The sequence below is a fragment of the Paramormyrops kingsleyae genome, chromosome 16 (genome assembly GCF_048594095.1).
Source record: "Paramormyrops kingsleyae isolate MSU_618 chromosome 16, PKINGS_0.4, whole genome shotgun sequence".
NCBI classification, from domain to species: domain Eukaryota; kingdom Metazoa; phylum Chordata; class Actinopteri; order Osteoglossiformes; family Mormyridae; genus Paramormyrops; species Paramormyrops kingsleyae.
This window is the reverse complement of record NC_132812.1, coordinates 2,027,491-2,050,137: the sequence shown is the minus strand read 5'-3', so window position 1 is coordinate 2,050,137 and position 22,647 is coordinate 2,027,491. Positions and strand designations below refer to the sequence as shown.

At 39.5% G+C, this 22,647-nt stretch overlaps 1 protein-coding gene across 3 annotated transcripts in view; it reads left to right on the top strand.

The window, feature by feature from the left end:
* Positions 1-5,835, top strand: part of LOC111837630 (uncharacterized) — a 194,101-nt gene extending 188,266 nt beyond the window's left edge. For all 3 annotated transcript variants that reach the window (XM_072700891.1, XM_023799843.2, XM_072700892.1), the window contains one exon: positions 1,836-5,835. In XM_072700891.1, the coding sequence (XP_072556992.1) occupies positions 1,836-2,137 (302 nt within the window). In that variant the 3' untranslated portion in view covers positions 2,138-5,835. The remainder of the gene's footprint in view (positions 1-1,835) is intronic.
* The last annotated feature ends 16,812 nt before the right edge of the window (positions 5,836-22,647 follow it).

Here is a 22,647-nt window from a genome sequence, read left to right as displayed (position 1 = left end):
AGCCGGTGGTGCTCGGTCTCCCGCGTCGTGTTGCTACAGAGATCCGGCATTCTGTCACGTTCAGGCAAAGGCGAGCAGGGAAGCAAGCGAGCTGAGCCAGACTTACGGGTAGAATGGGGGTTTATTGGCGGACGGACAGACAGGCACGGACAATACAATGCTGGATCTGGCAGACATGGGGAGACGTGGACTAATATACACAGGACTAGGTAAACGGAACAGGCAACAGGTGAGAACAATCAGGGCTGAACACGAGGTAATGAGGGGGGCGTGGCACACATCGGGATCGTACGGAGCGGGATGTGACACCACTGTATATTAATTTTTTTTTACATTTTTTTTCGCTGGGTAGAATTCTTGCTGGAGAACCAATACGTTCAATTTATGCAGCTTTCCTGCCTCCTGATTAGCTTTTAGTTTAACTAATGAGCATTTTGGCTTTCACTAGTTCATCTAGTAAACATTTTGAGCCTCACTAGTTAACAAATAAGGTCAAGGGGGCTTTACCTAGTTAAGTAATGAGCATTTTGGCTCTCACCAGTTAACTACTGCAGAAAATTGTAGGTCACTAGTTAACTAGCTGTTGAAAAAGTGTGACCATTAAGAATTTTTGTCCAGCTAGGGTGACACAGTGTCCAACTAGTACTGACAAAGACCGAAATAGTGGAGGAAACTGGCACCTGATACCAAGGATGTGAAATAAATGCTCAAGCGGCTTTTTATTATTGTTGGGAGTCGGCAGTAGAGAGACACATCAGAAATACAACTGATTATGGTATGTGGACGGTCACTAATATTTTTAATATGTGGATGTACAAAATTTTGATTCTTTTAGATCTGCTGACCGCGGTGGCGCAGTGGTTAGCACTGCTGCCTCACAGCAAGAAGGTCCTGGGTTGGCCGTAGGGCCTTTCTGTGTGGAGTTTGAATGCTCTCCCTCTGTTTGTGTGGGTTTCCACTGGGGGCTCTGGTTTTCTCCCACAGTCCAAAAGTGTGTGCGTTAGGTGAATTTAAGTTGGCCCTGTGAGTGTGTGTGCCCTCCGGTGTGTTGGCAACTGCCCAGGGTTGGTGTACCTGTTGTTCCCGGTTGGGATTGGGAAGTGGTAATGAATGGAAATCTAATTCACTAAAAAGCACCAGTTCAAAAGATCAGTTAGTTCATGAATCAGACATCATTATTATTCACTTAGATAGCTGAGCAAATAGTGTTTTGCAGTGTAGTTCATATAGTGCTTTTCTCTTCAACTGAAAATTGCCCAATTACAAATTGGATTCCACGTTGTATTGGACTTCAGTACTATTACTGTATATCAGTCGCATCACGACAGATTCGTGTCGTGATATCACACGTTGTAGCAGGACTGACTATACTAGGAAAATCCATTTTATAGGAGGGTTCCACGGGCCTAAAGACTTAGGTATGTGTCCTAGTCAGACATTTATCCAATTTTTGCCATCGACTTGTGTGCATGTAGTGTTTTGTTGGTAAAAGTCATTGACTTCTCCCCATAGCCCTGACTGTACCTTGATACACTTATGTGACTTTGCCCTTTCACTGTTACCAAAGTAAGGTCTTATGAAATGGAACATTCCTGGTATGTCTCATTGCTTCATGGCAGGCAATGCATAATCAAGCTTGCCGTCATCAGGAGAAAATATACAGTAAATCATATCATAACAGGGTGATACTTCACACTGTGGCTTAACATCAATACCCATGTTTGTTTTGAGAGCTTTTAATTTCAAAATTGTATATAAGTAAAAATTAATTGTATCCTACTTCTAAGGTGTGTTTCCTTACCTTTCCCCATTTCTCTACTTCTTTTTTTCTCCAGAAAGCTACCACATCTTAGAGAGTGCATGGAAAGATTGTCTATTAGATATATTGGAGGAGCTGACAGATGAACAGATGAAGAATCTGAAGACACGCATGCCACCCCCTGCAGGTCGTAAGGGCATCCCTAAAAGCAAGCTCTGTGGGGCTGACCGCCCAGACCTGAGGAACTTGATGGTAGAGAGTTGGGGAATGGAGGGCTCCATCATGGCCATCAAGGAGGGGTTGAGTAAAATGCAATGTAATGATTTGATTGAGAAGCTAAATGACTTCCTACAGAAGAAGAAAAAATCATCTGCATGAAGCCTGTGCTCTTAACACAGAGTTCAGGAAAAGCCTTCTAATTAGACTAATTTCAGTTTCAGTTTTGTAACAGGCATCCAAGAAAATTCTTCTGCCTATTAATATGTTTTATTCAGTTACATTTTTCTCAGTTTTACCATATCCCCCTTAGGTTCTCCTATACTCTAGTGGGTTGAACATATAAGCTTTATGTAGTAATGTTACTGGGAAGTATGCCACTAGGGGGAGCTAAAGTTTCTGGTATACAGGGTGTCTGCGGCGTTTTAAAAAGTACTAAAAGGTAGTAAATCGCATAAGCAAAAATTAAAGCCATTAAAAAGTATTAAAAGGTATTACACACGAATTTACGAGGTATTAAATTTTAGATTTTTTTTAAACTACAAATTGTCCATTTGTGTTTTAAAGTTTATCTGCTAAATTTCTCACAAATTATTTTAAATGTGGATTAGGCTCATTCCTTCATTCATAGATGATCTCTGTGATGCTGACATCATATTCGGTGGTCGAGTGACGTCTTAAACAGTTTGCGCGCTGAAGTACAGTACATGTTGGCTGCTTACACTCAGAAAAGCTAAGTCATAGTCATCATGGGTAAGTTCAAATTTGCACATAAGTGGTTAGAGGACCCAGCGTTTAAGGACTGGCTAAGGTCGGTAGCAGGAAAATATCGAGAGGGTTACTGATCGGTTTGCAAAAAAAAACATAAATATCACCTGGATGGGGGTTAGCGCTCTCTGGTCGCATATGCGATGCACAACTCAGAAATCAGGAATGCATGGATGAGAGCAGTTAGTCAACTGGTGCAAATCGACAAACTCATTGAAGAAAAAGCCGAACAATTAAGGCACTTGCCATGAATAGCCTAGTGGATAAAGATATGGACTTGTAACTGAAGAAGTTAAATGCAAGATGTTTTCAAAATCACAGTCACTAAATTTATTCTGTTGACCCATGTTCCCTATTTAAATTCTGTTGTACAGGCCAAAATTGTGTAACATTATAAATCTTTAAATCAGTTTGAAACTTGGAAACGGTTGCAACTCAATGCCATGCGGGTTTTAAAAAATATTGAGAAAGTATTAAAAAGTGTTAAATTTAACCTCTGGGTTTCTGTATATACCCTGGGTATAGTTGTTGGCAAAAGATGTAGAATGAATGCAGAGCCGTGGGGGTGCAAGGCAGGTGTTCCGTCTGTGAGTTGTTGCCAATAAACCCAGTGAATACCGAAAACCAGCCTAGCATGGAATAATTTCCGTCGGAGAATATCACACAAATGGTGATGAGGATTAAAGTCTGATTAAATGGCCGCAGTGATTGGAACAGTGAGTCTTTTTACCTGTGAGTCCCAGTCGTGGGAAGAATATAGTGAAATGTTGGAGTGTTTCTTCTAGGCAAATGGTATAACGGATCAAGATAGGAAGAAACCATTGCTGCTAAGTGGAGTTGGGGCGTCTACTGATAGTTGTTGCAGAGTCTGCTGAGTACAGCTAACTCAGATTCTTAAGGCTCATTTCAATCCGAAAACGAGTGAAATTGTCTAGCGATTTAAATTTCATTTGCGCGTATGGAGGAACAATGAATTTGTGGCCGACGACGTGGCAGAGTTAAAGATGCTGTTTCAGCACTGTGAGTAAGGGGATGTACTGCCGCAAATGCTGAGGGACAGATTGGTGTGTGGGGTGAATGATGCCAGGATGCAACGGCGGCAATTGTCTGAGGTGGAACTGATGAGTTGAGTGAGGACTCCATGCACTCCATTTCAGAGTTGAAGTCCTGCTCACTGAAATTAATAACCTATACAGGAGAGGGATTAATAGTGCTAGGAATGGCACAGGTGGAGGTGCAGAACCAAGGTACAGTAAAAACATTGCCTTTAGTGGTAGTGGAAGGTTCTGGACCATACCTACGAGGGCGCAGCTGGTTGAAGGAGCTCGCAATGGTGGATCAGCTGGTCTGCAAGGTGGAGTCAGGATCCATACTAAAGCTAGAGAAGGTGCTGGAAAAACACTCTGCAGTATTTAAAGAACGGTTAGGAAAACTTAAGGGTACAACAGCCAAGATCTATGTGGACAGGGAGGCACAGTCGCGATTCTTTAAGCCAAGACCAATTCCATATGCGGTAAAGTCTTTGGTGGAGAGAGAGAGATACAGAGGCTTTTGGACGACCAGTTTATAGAACCGGTTCAATTTGCAGAGTGGGCAGCACCCATAGTTCCTGTCTGAAATCCAGATGGATCCATCCGAATCTGTGGGGATTATAAGCTCGCAGTAAACCATGTATCTAAAGTGGAACAGTATCCTATCCCTAAGGTTGAAGACCTGTTTGCACAGTTATCAGGGGGGCAGTTTTTCACAAAATTAGACACGAGTCATGCCTACCAGCAGGTGGTACTGGATGAAGGGTCCAGGAAATATGTCACCATTCATACACATAAAGGTCTGTATACATACACACGGCTGCCATTTGGAGATGCATCGAGTCCTGCCATTTTTCAGAGGACAATGGAGAGCATCCTATGAGGTATTCCGCATGTTGCAGTCTACCTGGACAACATATTAGTTTCAGGATCTAGTGAACAGGATCATCTAAGAAACCTAGAGGAGGTCCTCAGAAGGTTGGATGAGAGTGGACAAAGGCTGAAGAAAAGCAAATGTGAGCTGCTGGCAAAAGAGGTGGTGTTTTTGGGACACTAAATAAATGCCACAGGGCTACAATCCACTGGAAGAAAAAGTGCAGTAGAAAAAAAACTATTCACAGCTGGAAAAAGAGGGCTTCGCAGTAGTTTTTGGTGTAAAAAAATTTCACAAATATTTGTACGGTAGACAATTCACAACCACGACAGATCACAAGACATTAATTTCTCTATTTTTTTCGAACCAACCAGTTAGAAAAAAAATTACCTAGGACTCGATCTGAATCTCAGAAGTCAAAACGTGAACGCCGACCTAAGAACTTGTACGCGCGGGGAAATGAGTCACGCGGCACGTTTATCAGCAAAAACAAAGGGTAACACTTCAGTCTCAGCCTCGTATTCGCAGTGATAGCATCGTGCATGTTTACACTAGCTGAATACATATATTTAGACAGTAAAAATACATTTAGACAATGATAGACAGTAACAGTAATTATAATGATATTGTCGTGCCAAGCGGGGACAGAACGGAGACTGTTGTTTTATCCGGTTCATTTTGTGCTTAAATGCTAAAAAAACATATTTAGGTGTAATTTTTTTGGGGCCGGGAACCAATTAATTGGTCTTGCATTATTTCTTATGGGGAAAATTCGATCAGAACTCGAACTTTTTAGGATTCGATCAGGAGTTCTGAATGGATTAAGTTTGAGTTCTGAGGTACCACTGTATAACTAATCATCTAACCATGAATATGCATTATGTATGGTATTACCCTAACCTGGATAAATTAAAAGGGCAGCATCCTGGATTCTCTTCATAACCCAGCACTATGTGTATATCTGTCATGGTGTTATAGTACCCGAGTCCAGTCTTGGTTCTAAGACCTATTTTTCACTTTACTTGATCTTGTCTTAGAATTGACAAGAAAAAGCATTTGTCTTGAATCAGTCTCAGACTACATGTAAGACTTATTTTTTCACCAATTATAAACTTTCTAATTTCTCCTACTCTTGAAATAATGATATATGTTAAAAAACACAGTTAATAAAATAAAAATTAAATTAATCTGTGTTTCACCTTCATTGTTTTGCCTGCATAATGTTATTTATTTTTGAAAAGATGGTCATAAAATGCAATGCAACCTTGGAAATCACACCAGAATAAACAACTGCTTCACTTGTGTATGAAAAAGAAAGAAAACAACTTGGTGCGAATGTTGCTTGCTGCTGTATTCTAGGAGATAAATCTCTACCATCTAAATTCATGGTTACCACAGACCTTTTGACAAAACTTGCTTCCTGGTGGATAAGTGGGGAATCTTCTCCTGGTTCAAGCCAACTTTTGTGGTAATTGGGCTAATTTCCCTAGCAACTGGAAAAACATTTAGTTATTCAGTGGCTAAATTACTCTTGTAAGCCTAATAACTGTATCTTTTTGGTGAACTGCATGAAGATAATTTATCTCACCTAGATTAATAATCTTCATTAAATCCCTCTTGTTTGTTACATGTTGCATTCAGATTTACAGCTATGTATTGGATTTTATACACTCTGCTACACATCGCTGTTTTATGCCCAATTTCCACGCCAGGCTCTCTTAATCACCACTTTTTTCCTTCCTCCTGACCTAACATGACTAACAAGTCCTGATTGGTGGGTTTACTCGGTACACTCACATATGACTTACAAAGTGCGATTGTAAGGTACGATTAAATCCCTCTGGCTGGGGATCCCCCTGAGCATGATATGAGGAAAGTGTGGGATTTCTTTGTCCCTAATATCTTGCACATTTATTTTATGAATTTGCTCTCAAAGTCCCTGCTCTGCTCTGAATGGATCCTGGATGGCAACCCAACATGAACAAGATATTGTACACACAACACCCAAACCACAGTTGCTGCTTTTAGATTCTGGGTCTCGGAGTCTAGAGTATATATGGGGAGTGTGAGTGTGTGTACGGCGTTCATTTCTGTGTGTCTTCATGTTGGGCGAATGGGTGAATTTTTGTTTATGTGTGCATGAGGGTGGGAACGTATGCTTGTGTATGTGTACGCCTGTTTGTCTATACGCATGTGTCAGGTTGGGTCTTAGACTCCACCTGAAATAACATCTCAGGCTCTATTGCCCCCCGCCACACTCCCTGCTGGTGGATGAGGCCCCCGGCTGCCGATGTGTTGGTGGTTCTCGATGTCCAGGGCTGGATGCTCTGGTGTGTGCTGGCTCACTCTCGGCGGTTGCCTGTCGGGGCCTGGTCCTTCCGGCTCTGTCAGGTCCCAGCTGGGGGGTGGGGAGGCCCTTGGACCTCTGGGCCCGGGGTCCGGTCTGCCCTGGTGTGGCCGGCCGCCGACGGAGCCTGCGTGCTCACCGCCACGGACCCCTGGGGCTCCTGCGATGTGGCTGCCGGATGGCCCCCCTCCGGAGCGCTCCTCTGCCCTTTTCTGGGTGGGGGCTGCAATTGTCCCTGCGGTGGTCCTCCTGGGGTTCCCGTGCCCTGGGGGGCCTCTGGATGTCTGGGGCCCAGGTCTCCTCCGTGTTGGGTTCATGTCCTGGGTGGGCGGGGCTGTGGCTCCCCACACACACTACTAGACATTTACATGGAGAAACCTTAGGAACACCAGCGCGCTGACACACACAGGTGTGCACACAGGTGCTCACGTGCACGTGCTCACGGACACACACTGTCTTGACCGGCTGTTGTTTCTGGGCATGTGTTATAATGCTGGTTGTGTGTGCTGTTCAACAACATTTAATGTTTGATGGTCGTTGTGATTAGTACAGATGTATGTTGTCTTTCTCTTTTCAGCAGACATGGAAGCAGATTATCTGTTTTGTTTTTTTCTTGTCTCCCTTTTTTTCTTCTTCTCCTCTCTCTCCCTCTCTCTCTCTTCCCCCCTTCTTCTCCTTTGTTTCCCCCCCCCTCCTTCTTTTGAGGAAGTAAATAAAAATATTAAATAAATTAATTAATAATAAAATAAATAAATACAAATAAAGTAGTCCTCCGCAGAGGGGGGGGGTGGAGGAGGGAATAAATAAATAAATAAATAAATAAACATTCTGGGTAGGAAAAGGCAGTATATCTTGCAAAGTGATCAGTCACTACGTTTACACGCACAACTTAGTCGAGCTGCAGTTATAGCTTAATTATGCCATTTAATCAGACTACTGCCTCAGTCCCAATATACATGCACAGGAGAGGAATCAATTTATTGAGCAAAGTATGTCTGGCTTCACTGCGATAGGTGGCGATATGGCTCCTGTCGGCTTGTTAGTACTGGGCTTTTTCTGGTTGACCTTTTACGTCATAGACCAAAACTCGACTGCTGACAAAAAGGCAAAATGTTGAGTGGTGAATTGGACAACTTTACAGTGCTGTATATTTCATACATGCTATAGGAGGGTTCCACGAGTAATGCATACTATTCCTTGTGACTGTGGTGTTATTTGAAGGCAAGCAACACTATAGTATGGTCCTGGAGCAAATTCTGCTAAGCTCCACTTTGTGCCCTCTCTGCTACCCAGGGCTTCCCGTACATGTTGGATGCAAGTCAGGAGCAAAGACTGGTGGGACAGAGTGGTTCTGATAGAATATTCTGATGCCGAGTAAAGAGAAAATTTTTGGATGACACACAAGTCATTCGATAACTTATGCGGATTAATGGAACGAGTTTTGAGCCCCCAGGACATGACTGTTCAAGCACCAATACCATTGCAAATGAGGGTTGCTATTGTTCTACACAAACTTGCTAGTTGTGCTGAATACAGAGTCGCTAATTAGTCTGGTGTTTACAAGTCCACTGTGAAGAAGTTTGTGTACTTTTCTCTGCAAAGACTACTGTTTAGATGTATGTCAATCAGAATCCTACCATTAGTCTCCACGTTACATCTTTCATGAAATGGCCATGAATAAACACAACAAAGTCATGATTTTGTGTTATTATTCACATTTCTTGCAAAACTAATTGTACAAAAAATTATATACAAGTAAATAACTTAAAATGTAAAAAAATACTTAGGACAAGCGTCAAGAACTCACTGAGGCAGACATTGATTGCTTTTAAGACAAGTGTTACATTAGAAAAGTTGCAGTGCAGTGCAAGAATAAAACTCAAGCTGCTAATACCCTCCATCAGCACAGACACCATGCTAGCACTACTCTGAAGAATGTTGTTCAACAGGTGTTCTTCCCATTCCTGCAGGATGTGTTCCATCCAGGCATTCTTCATCTGTCGCATCCTGTAGAACAGCAGTTCCACATCGTAGGCACACCTGCTCCTCCTTCTGGATGGTGTAAATAGAAAACAGGTTCCAAGGCTGCTCATATCCAGGGGAATGGCAGAGGTGAGAAAAACATTTTATTTAAATATAGGTCTCTCTGAATTGGATCAGCCGAGATGACTTAATGTTGTAGGAAGGTCTGGGGCCTGAGCAAGTTTCTTTTAAGCAAGGCTTGAGGAAACCTGCCTAGCACTGATGAGTGTCTGGTAAATAGTACAACATCATACATTAAAGAGAGAAATAAGATGATCGCTTGGGGGTCGGTTCAGGGAGATGCTTGGTAAGTTTTGACTTCTAAAATGGGATTTGGAGGCAGCAAACAAACAAAAGCGCATGTCAAGATGTCTCCTGTATATTTTATGAGAATTTTATGAGAGTCATGTGAACAGTTACTGTTTTGGATAAAAAGAATGTAGTTATCCAAACAAAGGTAGTTTCAGTTTGAGAAAGTCAGGGAGGGGGGAAAACTCACAACTTTCCAGTGTGTTAAACAGATTGACTCGGACCTGGACTGTCCATGTGTAACCTTGCTGGCTGGAGGTCACATAGGAGGAAACCAGACTACGCCACCTAAGGCCCTGCCCCTTAGGATGTATGTTATCCCCAGAATTTCCACACGCAGCTGCGTTGCATAAACATGCAGAGACTCATATCCCAGTACTAAAACAATTTATTGACAATACTTTAAAACAACCCAGCTTATAAACAATTGCCAGCATGTCACAGCCTGACTAAAATCAGATCATTAAACAGGGAGGAGGGGGTTTAGGTCAAAACCCAGGTACTGGCAGTCCAATTCTATGATTACACCTTGACCACTAAACCAGCCAGGGAGAGTGATTACCTGGAGAAAGAGGGAAAAGGAAACACCACAGCACACCCACCAAGGGCACACATATCCAGGTGCAAGTTAAACACAAAAATCACAGCAAACCACAGCAGAGCGTTAGTGCTTCTGAATTCACCCCTCAATCACTACATGCAGTGCCGGGAAAGCCACACCAACCCCCAGAACTCCAGCACCACGTTCTCCGGCTCTATGGATGGAAAGATGATCAAGAAACTACCCTCAGGACTTACACCAATTAGACCGGCCAGTACCCAGTTAGCCTTGGTAGTGACCACTCGTTCACAACCATACCAAAAACACAAACCACATCATCTTCTCACAGAAAAGGAAATAAAAACAGAAACAGGCAAAACAGCAATGACAACTCCTGCAAACATATGCACACAATTTATACCATACACTCCATGCACTCACCTAAAAGGATTATTAGGAACACCATACTAATATGGTGTTTGACCCCCTTTCGCCTTCAGAACTGCCTTAATTCTACGTGGCATTGATTCAACAAGGTGCTGAAAGCATTTTTTAGAAATGTTGGCCCATATTGATAGGATAGCATCTTGCAGTTGATGGAGATTTGTGGGATGCACATCCAGTGCACAAAGCTCCCGTTCCACCACATCCCAAAGATGCTCTATTGGGTTGAGATCTGGTGACTGTGGGGGCCATTTTAGTACAGTGAATGTCTCAACAGAAATCGAGACCAGGCAACATTTTTCCAGTCTTCAACTGTCCAATTTTGGTGAGCTCGTGCAAATTGTAGCCTCTTTTTCCTATTTGTAGTGGAGATGAGTGCTACCCGGTGGGGTCTTCTGCTGTTGTAGCCCATCCGCCTCAAGGTTGTGCATGTTGTGGCTTCACAAATGCTTTGCTGCATACCTCGGTTGTAACGAGTGGTTATTTCAGTCAAAGTTGCTCTTCTATCAGCTTGAATCAGTCGGCCCATTCTCCTCTGACCTCTAGCATCAACAAGGCATTTTCGCCCACAGGACTGCCGCATACTGGATGTTTTTTCCTTTGCACACCATTCTTTGTAAACCCTAGAAATGGTCGTGCGTGAAAATCCCAGTAACTGAGCAGATTGTGAAATACTTAGACCGGCCCGTCTGGACCAACAACCATGCCACGCTCAAAATTGCTTAAATCACCTTTCTTTCCCATTCTGACATTCAGTTGGGAGTTCAGGAGATTGTCTTGACCAGGACCACACCCCTAAATGCATTGAAGCAACTGCCATGTGATTGGTTGATTAGATAATTGCATTAATGAGAAATTGAACAGGTGTTCCTAATAATCCTTTAGGTGAGTGTAGACTATTATTACTAAATTTTCATAAAAGCTATGCTTCAAGAGTAATGCAACAGTTACGTATCATTTTAAGCAGTTGTATCAATTGATAGTTGGATTTTTATAATGAAATTAATACACACCAAACTCAGATGTGATGTGTGATTTGCATTTTGAAATAGTAATACTTTGATGTTAAGTTGTGTCATTTTGAACCAGTGATTTTAGTTCAATGAACAAATGATCTTTGGCTTATATGTATTGTATCCAAGCATTTGAAAAAAAGTTAAGTGTTTTGAAAAATCTGCATTTTGATCATTGGTTGTGATTTATGTGTCTAAAGTTTTGAAAAATGACATGAAGGTTCTGTTATTAGTGCACAAGTGATTGTAAAAAACTGTAAGAAAAAACTGATAAATGCATACAATTTTTGCAACAGGTTGGCCCAATGACCACTCACCATAATAGAAATCTGTGGCTGGTTGTGTTTCTTTTGGGGGGAGTCATGCGCATAAAAGACAAAATGCCAATTTGATATACGTGTGATTAACTTTTCTTAGGATTCTTTAATGAGAATACGTGTCAAGTTTTATATTACCTCCGATCTGTTTATCTTTTTCTTATTTATGCGAAGACAAGATGTCATATGATGTATGGCAGGGTGTTTTCTTTTATGTTCTGGAAGTTTTATGCAAAGACAAAATGTCAATTTTTATTTTATGGTGCTATCGGTTAGCTCAGATGACCCCAAACCTACTGACAGTACCACCTGCAAACTGTTAATTTCAGTTTAGTTGTCACAGATGGCTTTAAATTTTTTTGGGAGGGAGGCAGCTTTCCCACTACAAAAAAGTTTTTTCAGATGCGCTGGTTAGAGAAAGGGGTCAGCTACCCACTTCCCCCACCTCCTCCTCCATCCCTCCCTCCCTCCCTCTCTCTCACATGTATTCATAAGAACTGGTAAGCACTGCCATTTTCTGGCCGTACTCCTTAATTAATGCCATTATTACACCCCCGATCAGATTACACCCAGCAACGGCGGGAAGAATTATGTCACTAGTCCTGATGTCACATGACCCTGTGTCCCAGTGACCTCTGTGACCTTTAGGTTATAAATGTATTTGAAAGAACATACATTATATTACTCATCAACATAGAAATCTTGTTTGATTGTGTTTATGACATACTTTGAGTAATTATTTTATTATCGTCCAAAGCCTTCAACAGCTGAAACGTGGCACAGCTTGGGGAGAATACTGCAACGGATATACAATCAATTATTCTATGCTCCACAAGGTCTTAACTGATATTTCTATTGGGTCACCAGAGGAAGCATTCCTTAGCTGCTTTTACCTGATGTAACCTGATGGAACTTCTCTATGTCTGTCATGAAGGCAATGGCACCTTGACGAAATCAAAGTAACAATGTATTAGTGAGGACAGGACCTTGTAAAAGCTCTTATTTAAAGATGTTCCACAAAATACAGATGCACAGTCAAAAAACACAAGTAGTTTCTTTTTATATGGATGATAAACTATGTGACTACCCCACTTTTCCAATCTCTGGCTCCAGCTTGTCCAGAGGTATGACTTCCGCAAATTGTTTTACAAGAATGTCATTCATATAGGTAGTGTATTCACTAAATAATGACTGACCTCTCTTAAACCTCTTTAGAAATTATATTCATTGCTGGGTTACATGCTTGTTAGGCATGCTCACCTCAAGCTTGCGAAATGGCAACTTTAAATGATAATGTCCAACTCGAAGCTCAGCTGAAGATGAGACTATGTCTATAAACTGTTTTTCTTCCATGAACATTTCTCTCTTTTCACTATAGTGCTGCTCCACAAATTCCTGATTATACTGTCAAATTTACAGTTCTTCCAAGCTGCCTATAGAAATATGATTAACCTGCACTGATGGAGGGTCACATCCATCACCATCCAATCCATGACTGAGTAGGCCATTAACAACCCATCCAAGTGTTTTCACAGCATCTGGTCCACTACTCAGACTGTTTATTTCTCTCCAGGGTTCCAATGCTTTTGGGGCATTTACACCAATGAGCAGCCCTACACTGGCATCTATTGGTATCAACTCAACATCAATAAGACCATTTTCTGACCTCTTGTTCCTTAAGAATGTTGTCTTTGGTGACTGGGATCATTTGTTGCAAATACACATCAGGCAACTTCAGGTAAGAATTTCCCTTTAAAGCAGACACTTCCAATCCAGAGGTTTTGTAGCTGCTTGCAGGTTTCTCCTGGCCAATGGTTTTAAGAAGTATGTTCACCTTTTTTCCAGTTGCATTCAATTGGCTCATTAATACTTCCAGGTGAGGGCACACTCTTTCAACTTGGCCCCATCATGGCTACCAGCACCCAAGGACACTGAAGTACTGGACATTGTTTCTGGTCTGGTGCTAAGAGATTTTTTGATATTCTTTTGTTTCAATATGCAGGATAGTTCAGTGACTCTGATGATAAGGTTGGCACGACAGAGATCTTACTCATGTGCCCCTTTTGAAAGCAACCGAAACAAAGGCCGTTGACCTTCAAAAATTCCATCTTTTCGGTGTTGGGTTTCTGTTTAAAATCATCACAGGACTCCATTGTGTGGTCTTTACCACAAAACAAGCAAGGCTTTGTGAATGAAGTGAGATAATTTGAGTTTTGTTTTTAGTCGGATTTCATTTTACTGTCTGCTTGGCCTGAGTCTGAGGTGATTGCAGTGCCAAAACTACTCCCCCCACTGACAGGTTTGAAGCTGAATTTTGAAGTTGTTGGATTGGTTTTAGAAGTTCTTTTATTGTCCATTGGAGTTAGAATATCTCTGAAGAAGGGATCCAGCATAGCACGTGTTTGATTTTTCAATAAAATGAAGATTCTTAAACTTTGCTCTTCTGTTATGATCTTCATCAATGCTGCAAGCAACCATTCTCCATTTGTCACATAGGTTGAAATGCAGCTTAGACACAATAATTTTCAGAATTTTCCAACTCTTCAACAAAATTAAGTTCCTGAAGTATGTTGTAGCAGCTTCGCAAGAAAAGAATATATGATCTCAGAGCAGGGACATCGTCTGCTTTTATAGTGGGCCAAACAAGTACTTTATCAATGAATGTTGATGTTGTCTTGATGCTGTTTCTAAAGTTCCATTCCAGCTGTGGTCTTGCTTCCTTGTACCCTATCTGTGGATCCGTATGTAAAAAGCTGTGCACCAAATTTCTTGATTGTCCTGTGGTGAATTGTTCCAAATAGTAAAGCCTATCTCGAATGTTAATTTTATTTTCAATACCTTGTTCAAAATTTTTAATAAATGATTGGTAATAAAGTGGGTTGCCATCAAAAAAAAGTTTTTGCTGCTTGATCATTTTGCCTTTTCATAACATCTATAAAAGTACTTCTGTTCTTTTGAGTCAGTCCATCATCATACCTACAGTATGACCCAATTTTGGGTCTTTTCCTTTTAAAAGAAGGATTAGATGTGTGAGGTGTATGTAGGGGTGCCTTTATGACAGTGGAAGATGCTGTTTTTGTTGGGCCTGGTGTAGAAACTGGATTTAGATACTCAGTAGAACCTCTAGAGTTGAAGAACTGCTTGTATCTGAGGTACCAATCTGGCTCCTTGATTTTTTTGGTCATCCTCAGCTTCCACAACCACAACATTTGTACACTTGTAGTAGGGCTGGACAATAATTCGATATCAATATATATCGCGATATATTTTTTTCCAATAACGGTGATACGATTTTTAAACACATTTCCGATATTTCGATATACATATATACTGTATCATACAGGGGCGTCGTAGTGGGGGGGAAAAGGGGACTGAGTTACCAGGGCCCCATGTGGGGGGAGGGCCCCTAAGGAATCTGGAATTTTATTTTCCTTTAAACATTAATATTATTCAAAGATCACAATAAATGTTGCTAACTAATGTAAATGTATTTTTTGTGGGAAAATAAATCGGTTGACGGATTGAATTGTGTCCTAGCTTACAGTGATCGAGGACAAGCACCCACACCCCTTGCAATGGTTTAGTCTTCACCGGACTTTTTAACTAGGCACATTTAATTTAGCGGTCATTCTGCTGAAACAGCTGAATCCGTGCTGGAAGATGATGCCAAAGAAAGATAAATCCGGTTATCAAAAAAGAAAAGAGAGGCAGGAAAGAAACAAAAAAATAAATGAGTGAAAGCAACTGCTTACAAATTTTTTTCCAAAGAAAGGTGAGCCCAAATGTGAAAGCAAATAGCCTACATTATTAAACACTTCAGTATCACCGCGAAATTACACATAGATTAACATGATGTAGTCTAGATAAGTCTAAATATTTTTTTTTGTTGTTTGCTTAACCCCCTGGGTTCTTATGAAGGTAAAACAGTAGCAAAACTCGAGAGCTTGCTAATTTGAATGTGAGAACTTGTAAAATTAATATTTGTATTTGTAAGTTGAAATTTATACTCACAGCTCTGATGTGAAAAGCTGCATCTATCGATTTGCACACACAGACAATACTCAGAACACCTGTGTTTTGAATTCGAAGTTGCAGATTAATAGTTACAAATGTGTAAAGTGTCATTCGCATAAACAAAATGACAGGCACAATTGTGTACTACACGTTTATCTTTGCGCTTTACTTCAGTTTCGCTGTACAACCACAAGTCGGCACTCACAACCTCTCAGATCTGGCAGTACAACCTCAAATCCTAGCGCTTTGACTTTTGCTACTCTTTTTGCGATATTCCTGTAGCAAAACTCACTCGTGCACTTGTAAATGCAAACTTGAGAGAGCAGAGTCGGGGGCGGGGCTAGGGTGGGAATAAAGTCATTTTATTGGTCGATGCCTCACCAATGAACAACGCCAGCCACAATGCAAACATTTGTATGCATATGTATCAGCTATTTTTTTAAAACGATTGGAAAATATTTTTATGAAATGTCATTAGTTTTACTGGTTTTTATATATCAGTAAAAGCGCAGCAATGTCGTTACTACACAGAGCAGCTCGCGCCATTTCGGTGGTGGTGGTCGTCGTCGTTGTCGATCGATCGCGATGGCTGAATCGAACAATCCGAGGGTAAGTTTTTATTTTTTTTATATTTTTCTATACGTTCAGTATTGTTAGTCAGAGACTGTTATATATAACTGCAAAGTTAAAATATATAAGTGCCTTCTCATGTATTTTTAGTTAATTAAATTGTTAAATAAATGTACATAGTACAATAATTGCCTAAATGTTTATTATGTTTATGAAAATGACAGTTTTTACAATGCATTAAGCATGTTTTTCAAGATAACATGAAAGATTCTGAAAAATAAGAAAAATATCTGCATTTTAATGATCAGTGTTTTTAAACATCCCACCGTGAGTACTGATAAAAAAAAACAAGACAAGATACTTCGTGACCAACCTTTTTGTAATAGAATCATTACACTGTACCATTCGTGTGGGATGGGTCACTTCTTGCTAATAATTACATTTATTGTTATTATTATTGTTGTTGTCGCATTTAATGCACTTAAGTTTTCTTTTTACAGGAGCAGATTTCAGAAATAGAAAGTGCTGTAAGGAATCTGCTTAGCTGCATCCAAAAGCATAGCAATCCTCAAGCACAGGGGAATTCCAACAGTTCTCCCACCTCAACCTGGTACCAGTGCTTCCTTTGGGGTTGGCCAGGCTGTCCGTAGGCCAAACACAGTTCAACAAGAAATGCAAAGGTAAGGAATTGTGTACCCAAAGCCCCCTTCTTAGTCAAGTGTTCATATTTATATACTTTTTTTTAATTATGGGGGAAAATTTTTAACATTTTTATATATTTGTGTTCTATCACATGCAAGGTTGCAATTCAAGGTTCAGTAATGTCTTTTTATTTCTGTTGATAAGCAATCTGTTGGTGTGATGTGGTAAAGATGTAAGCTAGTAATCAATAGTTGCAGGAAAGAACCCCATTAGGGCCCATCCATGATCTGTCATCAAAAGACAAATTCAGTGTTTGCAAACAGTGTTTTTTTTAATGCCGATTCTGATATCCAAAGGCACAGCAATACATTTTTTTCTCTTATTCCATGGATTTTACTTGTGTATTAGCCCTACAGTTACAGCATGTAATATTATTTAAACCTATATCATTTTACGTAACATTCACCTACTTTATCTCACAATTCTGTTTTTTTTTCTCTGTATAACCCAACAATAGTGAGTTTGTAAATTTAGAAATGTGGGATTAAAAAAACAGAAGCATGGGATATAAATTCATGATTCTGAGCTAAGTGCAAAAGAGAGAATGACGAATAGTTTTTCCTTTTCTGAATTATCAGATAAAATCTTGTAATTGCGCAAATAGTTAGAATTTTAAAATTTAAAGTCAAATGAACATTTTCTTTAATTATTTTTTAATTTAATTTAATTTCTTCCATAGACTAATACTTGCAAACTGTCACTTTCTGCTACAGGCTCTGCCCATTAAAAAAAACACTGTTTGCAAACACTGAATTTGTCTTTTGATGACAGATCATGGATGGGCCCTAATGGGGTTCTTTCCTGTAACTATTGATTACTAGCTTACATCTTTACCACATCACACCAACAGATTGCTTATCAACAGAAATAAAAAGACATTACTGAACCTTGAATTGCAACCTTGCATGTGATAGAACACAAATATATAAAAATGTTAAAATTTTTCCCCCATAATTAAAAAAAAGTATAGAAATATGAACACTTGACTAAGAAGGGGGCTTTGGGTACACAATTCCTTACCTTTGCATTTCTTGTTGAACTGTGTTTGGCCTACGGACAGCCTGGCCAACCCCAAAGGAAGCACTGGTACCAGGTTGAGGTGGGAGAACTGTTGGAATTCCCCTGTGCTTGAGGATTGCTATGCTTTTGGATGCAGCTAAGCAGATTCCTTACAGCACTTTCTATTTCTGAAATCTGCTCCTGTAAAAAGAAAACTTAAGTGCATTAAATGCGACAACAACAATAATAATAACAATAAATGTAATTATTAGCAAGAAGTGACCCATCCCACACGAATGGTACAGTGTAATGATTCTATTACAAAAAGGTTGGTCACGAAGTATCTTGTCTTGTTTTTTTTTATCAGTACTCACGGTGGGATGTTTAAAAACACTGATCATTAAAATGCAGATATTTTTCTTATTTTTCAGAATCTTTCATGTTATCTTGAAAAACATGCTTAATGCATTGTAAAAACTGTCATTTTCATAAACATAATAAACATTTAGGCAATTATTGTACTATGTACATTTATTTAACAATTTAATTAACTAAAAATACATGAGAAGGCACTTATATATTTTAACTTTGCAGTTATATATAACAGTCTCTGACTAACAATACTGAACGTATAGAAAAATATAAAAAAAATAAAAACTTACCCTCGGATTGTTCGATTCAGCCATCGCGATCGATCGACAACGACGACGACCACCACCACCGAAATGGCGCGAGCTGCTCTGTGTAGTAACGACATTGCTGCGCTTTTACTGATATATAAAAACCAGTAAAACTAATGACATTTCATAAAAATATTTTCCAATCGTTTTAAAAAAATAGCTGATACATATGCATACAAATGTTTGCATTGTGGCTGGCGTTGTTCATTGGTGAGGCATCGACCAATAAAATGACTTTATTCCCACCCTAGCCCCGCCCCCGACTCTGCTCTCTCAAGTTTGCATTTACAAGTGCACGAGTGAGTTTTGCTACAGGAATATCGCAAAAAGAGTAGCAAAAGTCAAAGCGCTAGGATTTGAGGTTGTACTGCCAGATCTGAGAGGTTGTGAGTGCCGACTTGTGGTTGTACAGCGAAACTGAAGTAAAGCGCAAAGATAAACGTGTAGTACACAATTGTGCCTGTCATTTTGTTTATGCGAATGACACTTTACACATTTGTAACTATTAATCTGCAACTTCGAATTCAAAACACAGGTGTTCTGAGTATTGTCTGTGTGTGCAAATCGATAGATGCAGCTTTTCACATCAGAGCTGTGAGTATAAATTTCAACTTACAAATACAAATATTAATTTTACAAGTTCTCACATTCAAATTAGCAAGCTCTCGAGTTTTGCTACTGTTTTACCTTCATAGGTTCTCGTCTATTTCAGTTTATATCTCGCTGAAATGTCCGTGTAGAATCATGGAAAAAACGCTGGCTAAATCTGTAATGTCTTCTTTTCAAAACGTCCATTGTCGGAGGTATTTAAAGTTTTTAAAATTAGATTAAATCGGCAGAAAGTAAAAGTAAACCATGTCACCTTTCTTCGTTTTACCTGCGGTCATGGACCGCGTGTAGTACCGCCTTCGCGTGAAGATCGCTATTCACATTCCGCGTATTGAAATCGCATTCGCATCGTAATTTGATGAACAACGCAGACGTGAAACGCGATCCAGATACATCCCCGTCTGCGCCGTAAAAAGGGGGGGGGGGATGTGGCCAGGTGTGAATGGCTCATGCTTACACATGAGAGCTCCTAAATATTCAATGGAAGGAGACCAGAAATAGTGACCTGAGTTTGCTTTTTCTTATTTATTTATCCAACTGAATGTTGCAACTACACCACTTATTCATTTTCATGTAGCCAAGACTTTGGTGATAAGATATCTGGGATCAAAACTGCCACCATTGCATACTATGTACTTTTATAATGTTCCTGTAAGTGTTCCAAACTGCATTTTGCAATGTCTATACTTTTGATGTCAAATTACAAACTTAACATAAATCTGACATATTTACAATATACATTAAAATAAAGATGAATGTAAAGACAAAACAAATATATAAGAAATAATTTATTTGCCATGAATTAAGTTTATGATATTTGAAGAAAAGTGTGATCAGTCAGTCAGTGAAAGTGTGTTTCCTACCCATAGGCTCAATAAATAGGCTACTTAATAAAAAGCTGTTCTCTTCAGCCAAATGCATAAGTGTTCAATTTTCATTCCAGTGAAGTCTTGTGTGATTAGGCTGTTTTTTTTGGGGGGGGGCATGGGCACTGTTTGTGCATAGGGCCCAGAATTTGGTGCTACGCCCCTGGTATCATATAATATACAGTATATGAATAATCAGCCTGTTTTAGTTTAAATGGAAATATATTATTGTTAATAAGCTGAGTCTGAGAGTTTTATTTATTTGATAGTTTATTTCACGTTTCTTGTTTGTAAAGGCTAAATACAAATAAAAAGTGAACCTTATTTTTTTTTGTACTGTTTTTATTTAAAAAAAAATTGTATAATTTTAATAGGAGGAGCCTGGAGGTATTATAGACTTTGCAAATTCAGTTTGCAGACATCCATTGTGTGTGTCCTCGGCAGTTTTTTCCTGAGGCTTTTTAATATTGTCCATATCGATATCGGAATTATATCGTATCGACCAAAATTAAGAAATATATCGTGATATAAATTTTTGCCATATCGTCCAGTCCTAACTTGTAGCATTGCTTATTATCTTTATGATTTCATACCACGCAGAAATTCTATGAAACTTGTGAGCTTAGGCTCATACCAATCAGTGTGGTCAGCTTCTCTTTCGTTTATCATGTGATAAACTTAGAACAGAAATTTGCAAATCCATAAACTCAGCCAAAAAAATTATTAAATACATCAACATGTTTATGCACAGTTTCTTTACTTTCACCAACCTCAATTAGAACATTTATTTCATGGTGTTTTCTTGCCTCTTTTTTCAAGCCTCTTTTCTTGCTCAACGATCAGTTCAGAATCCATTTTATCTTATAGATACCCTTTCAGTAATACAAAATGATTTAACCAAAACCAAAGCAGCAGTAAGGTGTTCCACACTCAGAACCTGCTCTTCTGATCCAACAAAAAAATATTAACGCGGTGGCTCTGTCAGCATCGGGATCAGGCGAGCCAGAAATCAGGCGAGTTGCATCCAGGAAGTCAGGTACACGTGGGTTTATTGCACGAAAGACGGACATCGACGGACAATACAATGACAAGTCTGGGGAAGACTGACTCAGACGAGGACTAAATACAAAAGACGGGCTAGACATAACAGGACACAGGTGATCACAATCAGGGCTGAACACGAGGTAATGAGGTGGGCGTGGCACACATCAGGAGCGGACGGAGCGGATCATGACACTCGGCGTATCTTCATCTCCATTTACTCACAGCTTCATTTGAGCAGAATATCCAACTCCATTTAAGAGACTTGCAAAGTTCCACCAAATTGCAAAAGAATCAAAGGTAATCTAAAGCAATTTTTTTTACTTAAATGTATCAGCCTTTTTATCCAAATGAAAGCCGTGGAAAGGCTGAGACCATGGTCCTGTTGAACACATTTCACCAGACAATATTCATATAAACATTTATTTTATTGTTCCAGAAAACAACCAAATGAAACTGCAATATAAATTAAACAATATACAATATAAAACTTTCAACAAAACGAAAATAGTTTCAAAATGATGTAACTAAGTGGTCAAAAAAATGGCACATAACCATGTCTCCCTTCCCAAAATTTGCCAAACCAAATTCAAAATATGCCGCCTCGCTTTCAGCCGTGACTTAGATAACATTTATGCACCCACAGCCCATCTCCGAAGCTTCAAGAATGGCATAAATAAGATTACTAAATAATAAACTTATCTCCATTCTACGTTTGCTTTGTTACTTTGTTCTTTAAACGGCTCCTGTGAGAAAATGGCTACAACTACTTCAGACATATTAGAGCAGCTAATTGAAGTAAATGTTATTTTATTAATTCCCCTAAACTGCCTGTCACAGAATACCTGTATTATAAATGATGAACTTCTTGGATGAAGGATGTAGTTTTTGAAGTTGAAAAAATGTAATTCTCTGTAAGAGGCTTGACAGACAAATTCTGCAGATATTGGCAATGCCTAATCACATATGTCAATAATCTAACTTCTTTTTTCATAAATGACTAAATGGAATAAAAAGAACCCATATAAGTACATAAATTAAAAATTAACAGGTAACTTATTGTAATTAATGTTATCTATTTTTACTTAATGTCCTCTGCTGATGCCAATGTTTAGTACTGATATTGTCAACTGTTTTTGGGGAACATACTGTGAACAGTACTACATAAATTTGGGGGGGGTCAGAAGTAGTGGTGGGCAGTAAGGGTGGGCTTGTTTAATTTGTTTTACGCCATTGTAAAAAAACTTAACATGTTTGATAAAAATGCATTTAAAACAAGCTAATGTATTGATTTTTTTGTACAGCAATAACTTTCTTGAATATTCCAGTAATGCACACTGTAAAAGTAATGGTAACAAAGTGTAAACTGAGCGGAGAATTAACAATATCCAGACCACAGATACAAATTCACAAATTGGTCTTTTATTACAAAAGAGAGAGAGAGTGGTATTTGCACAAACAATCAAAAAAACAACATAAAGAGAAATAAAAGTTAGTCCGCCCAGACCACACCAACCATCGACTA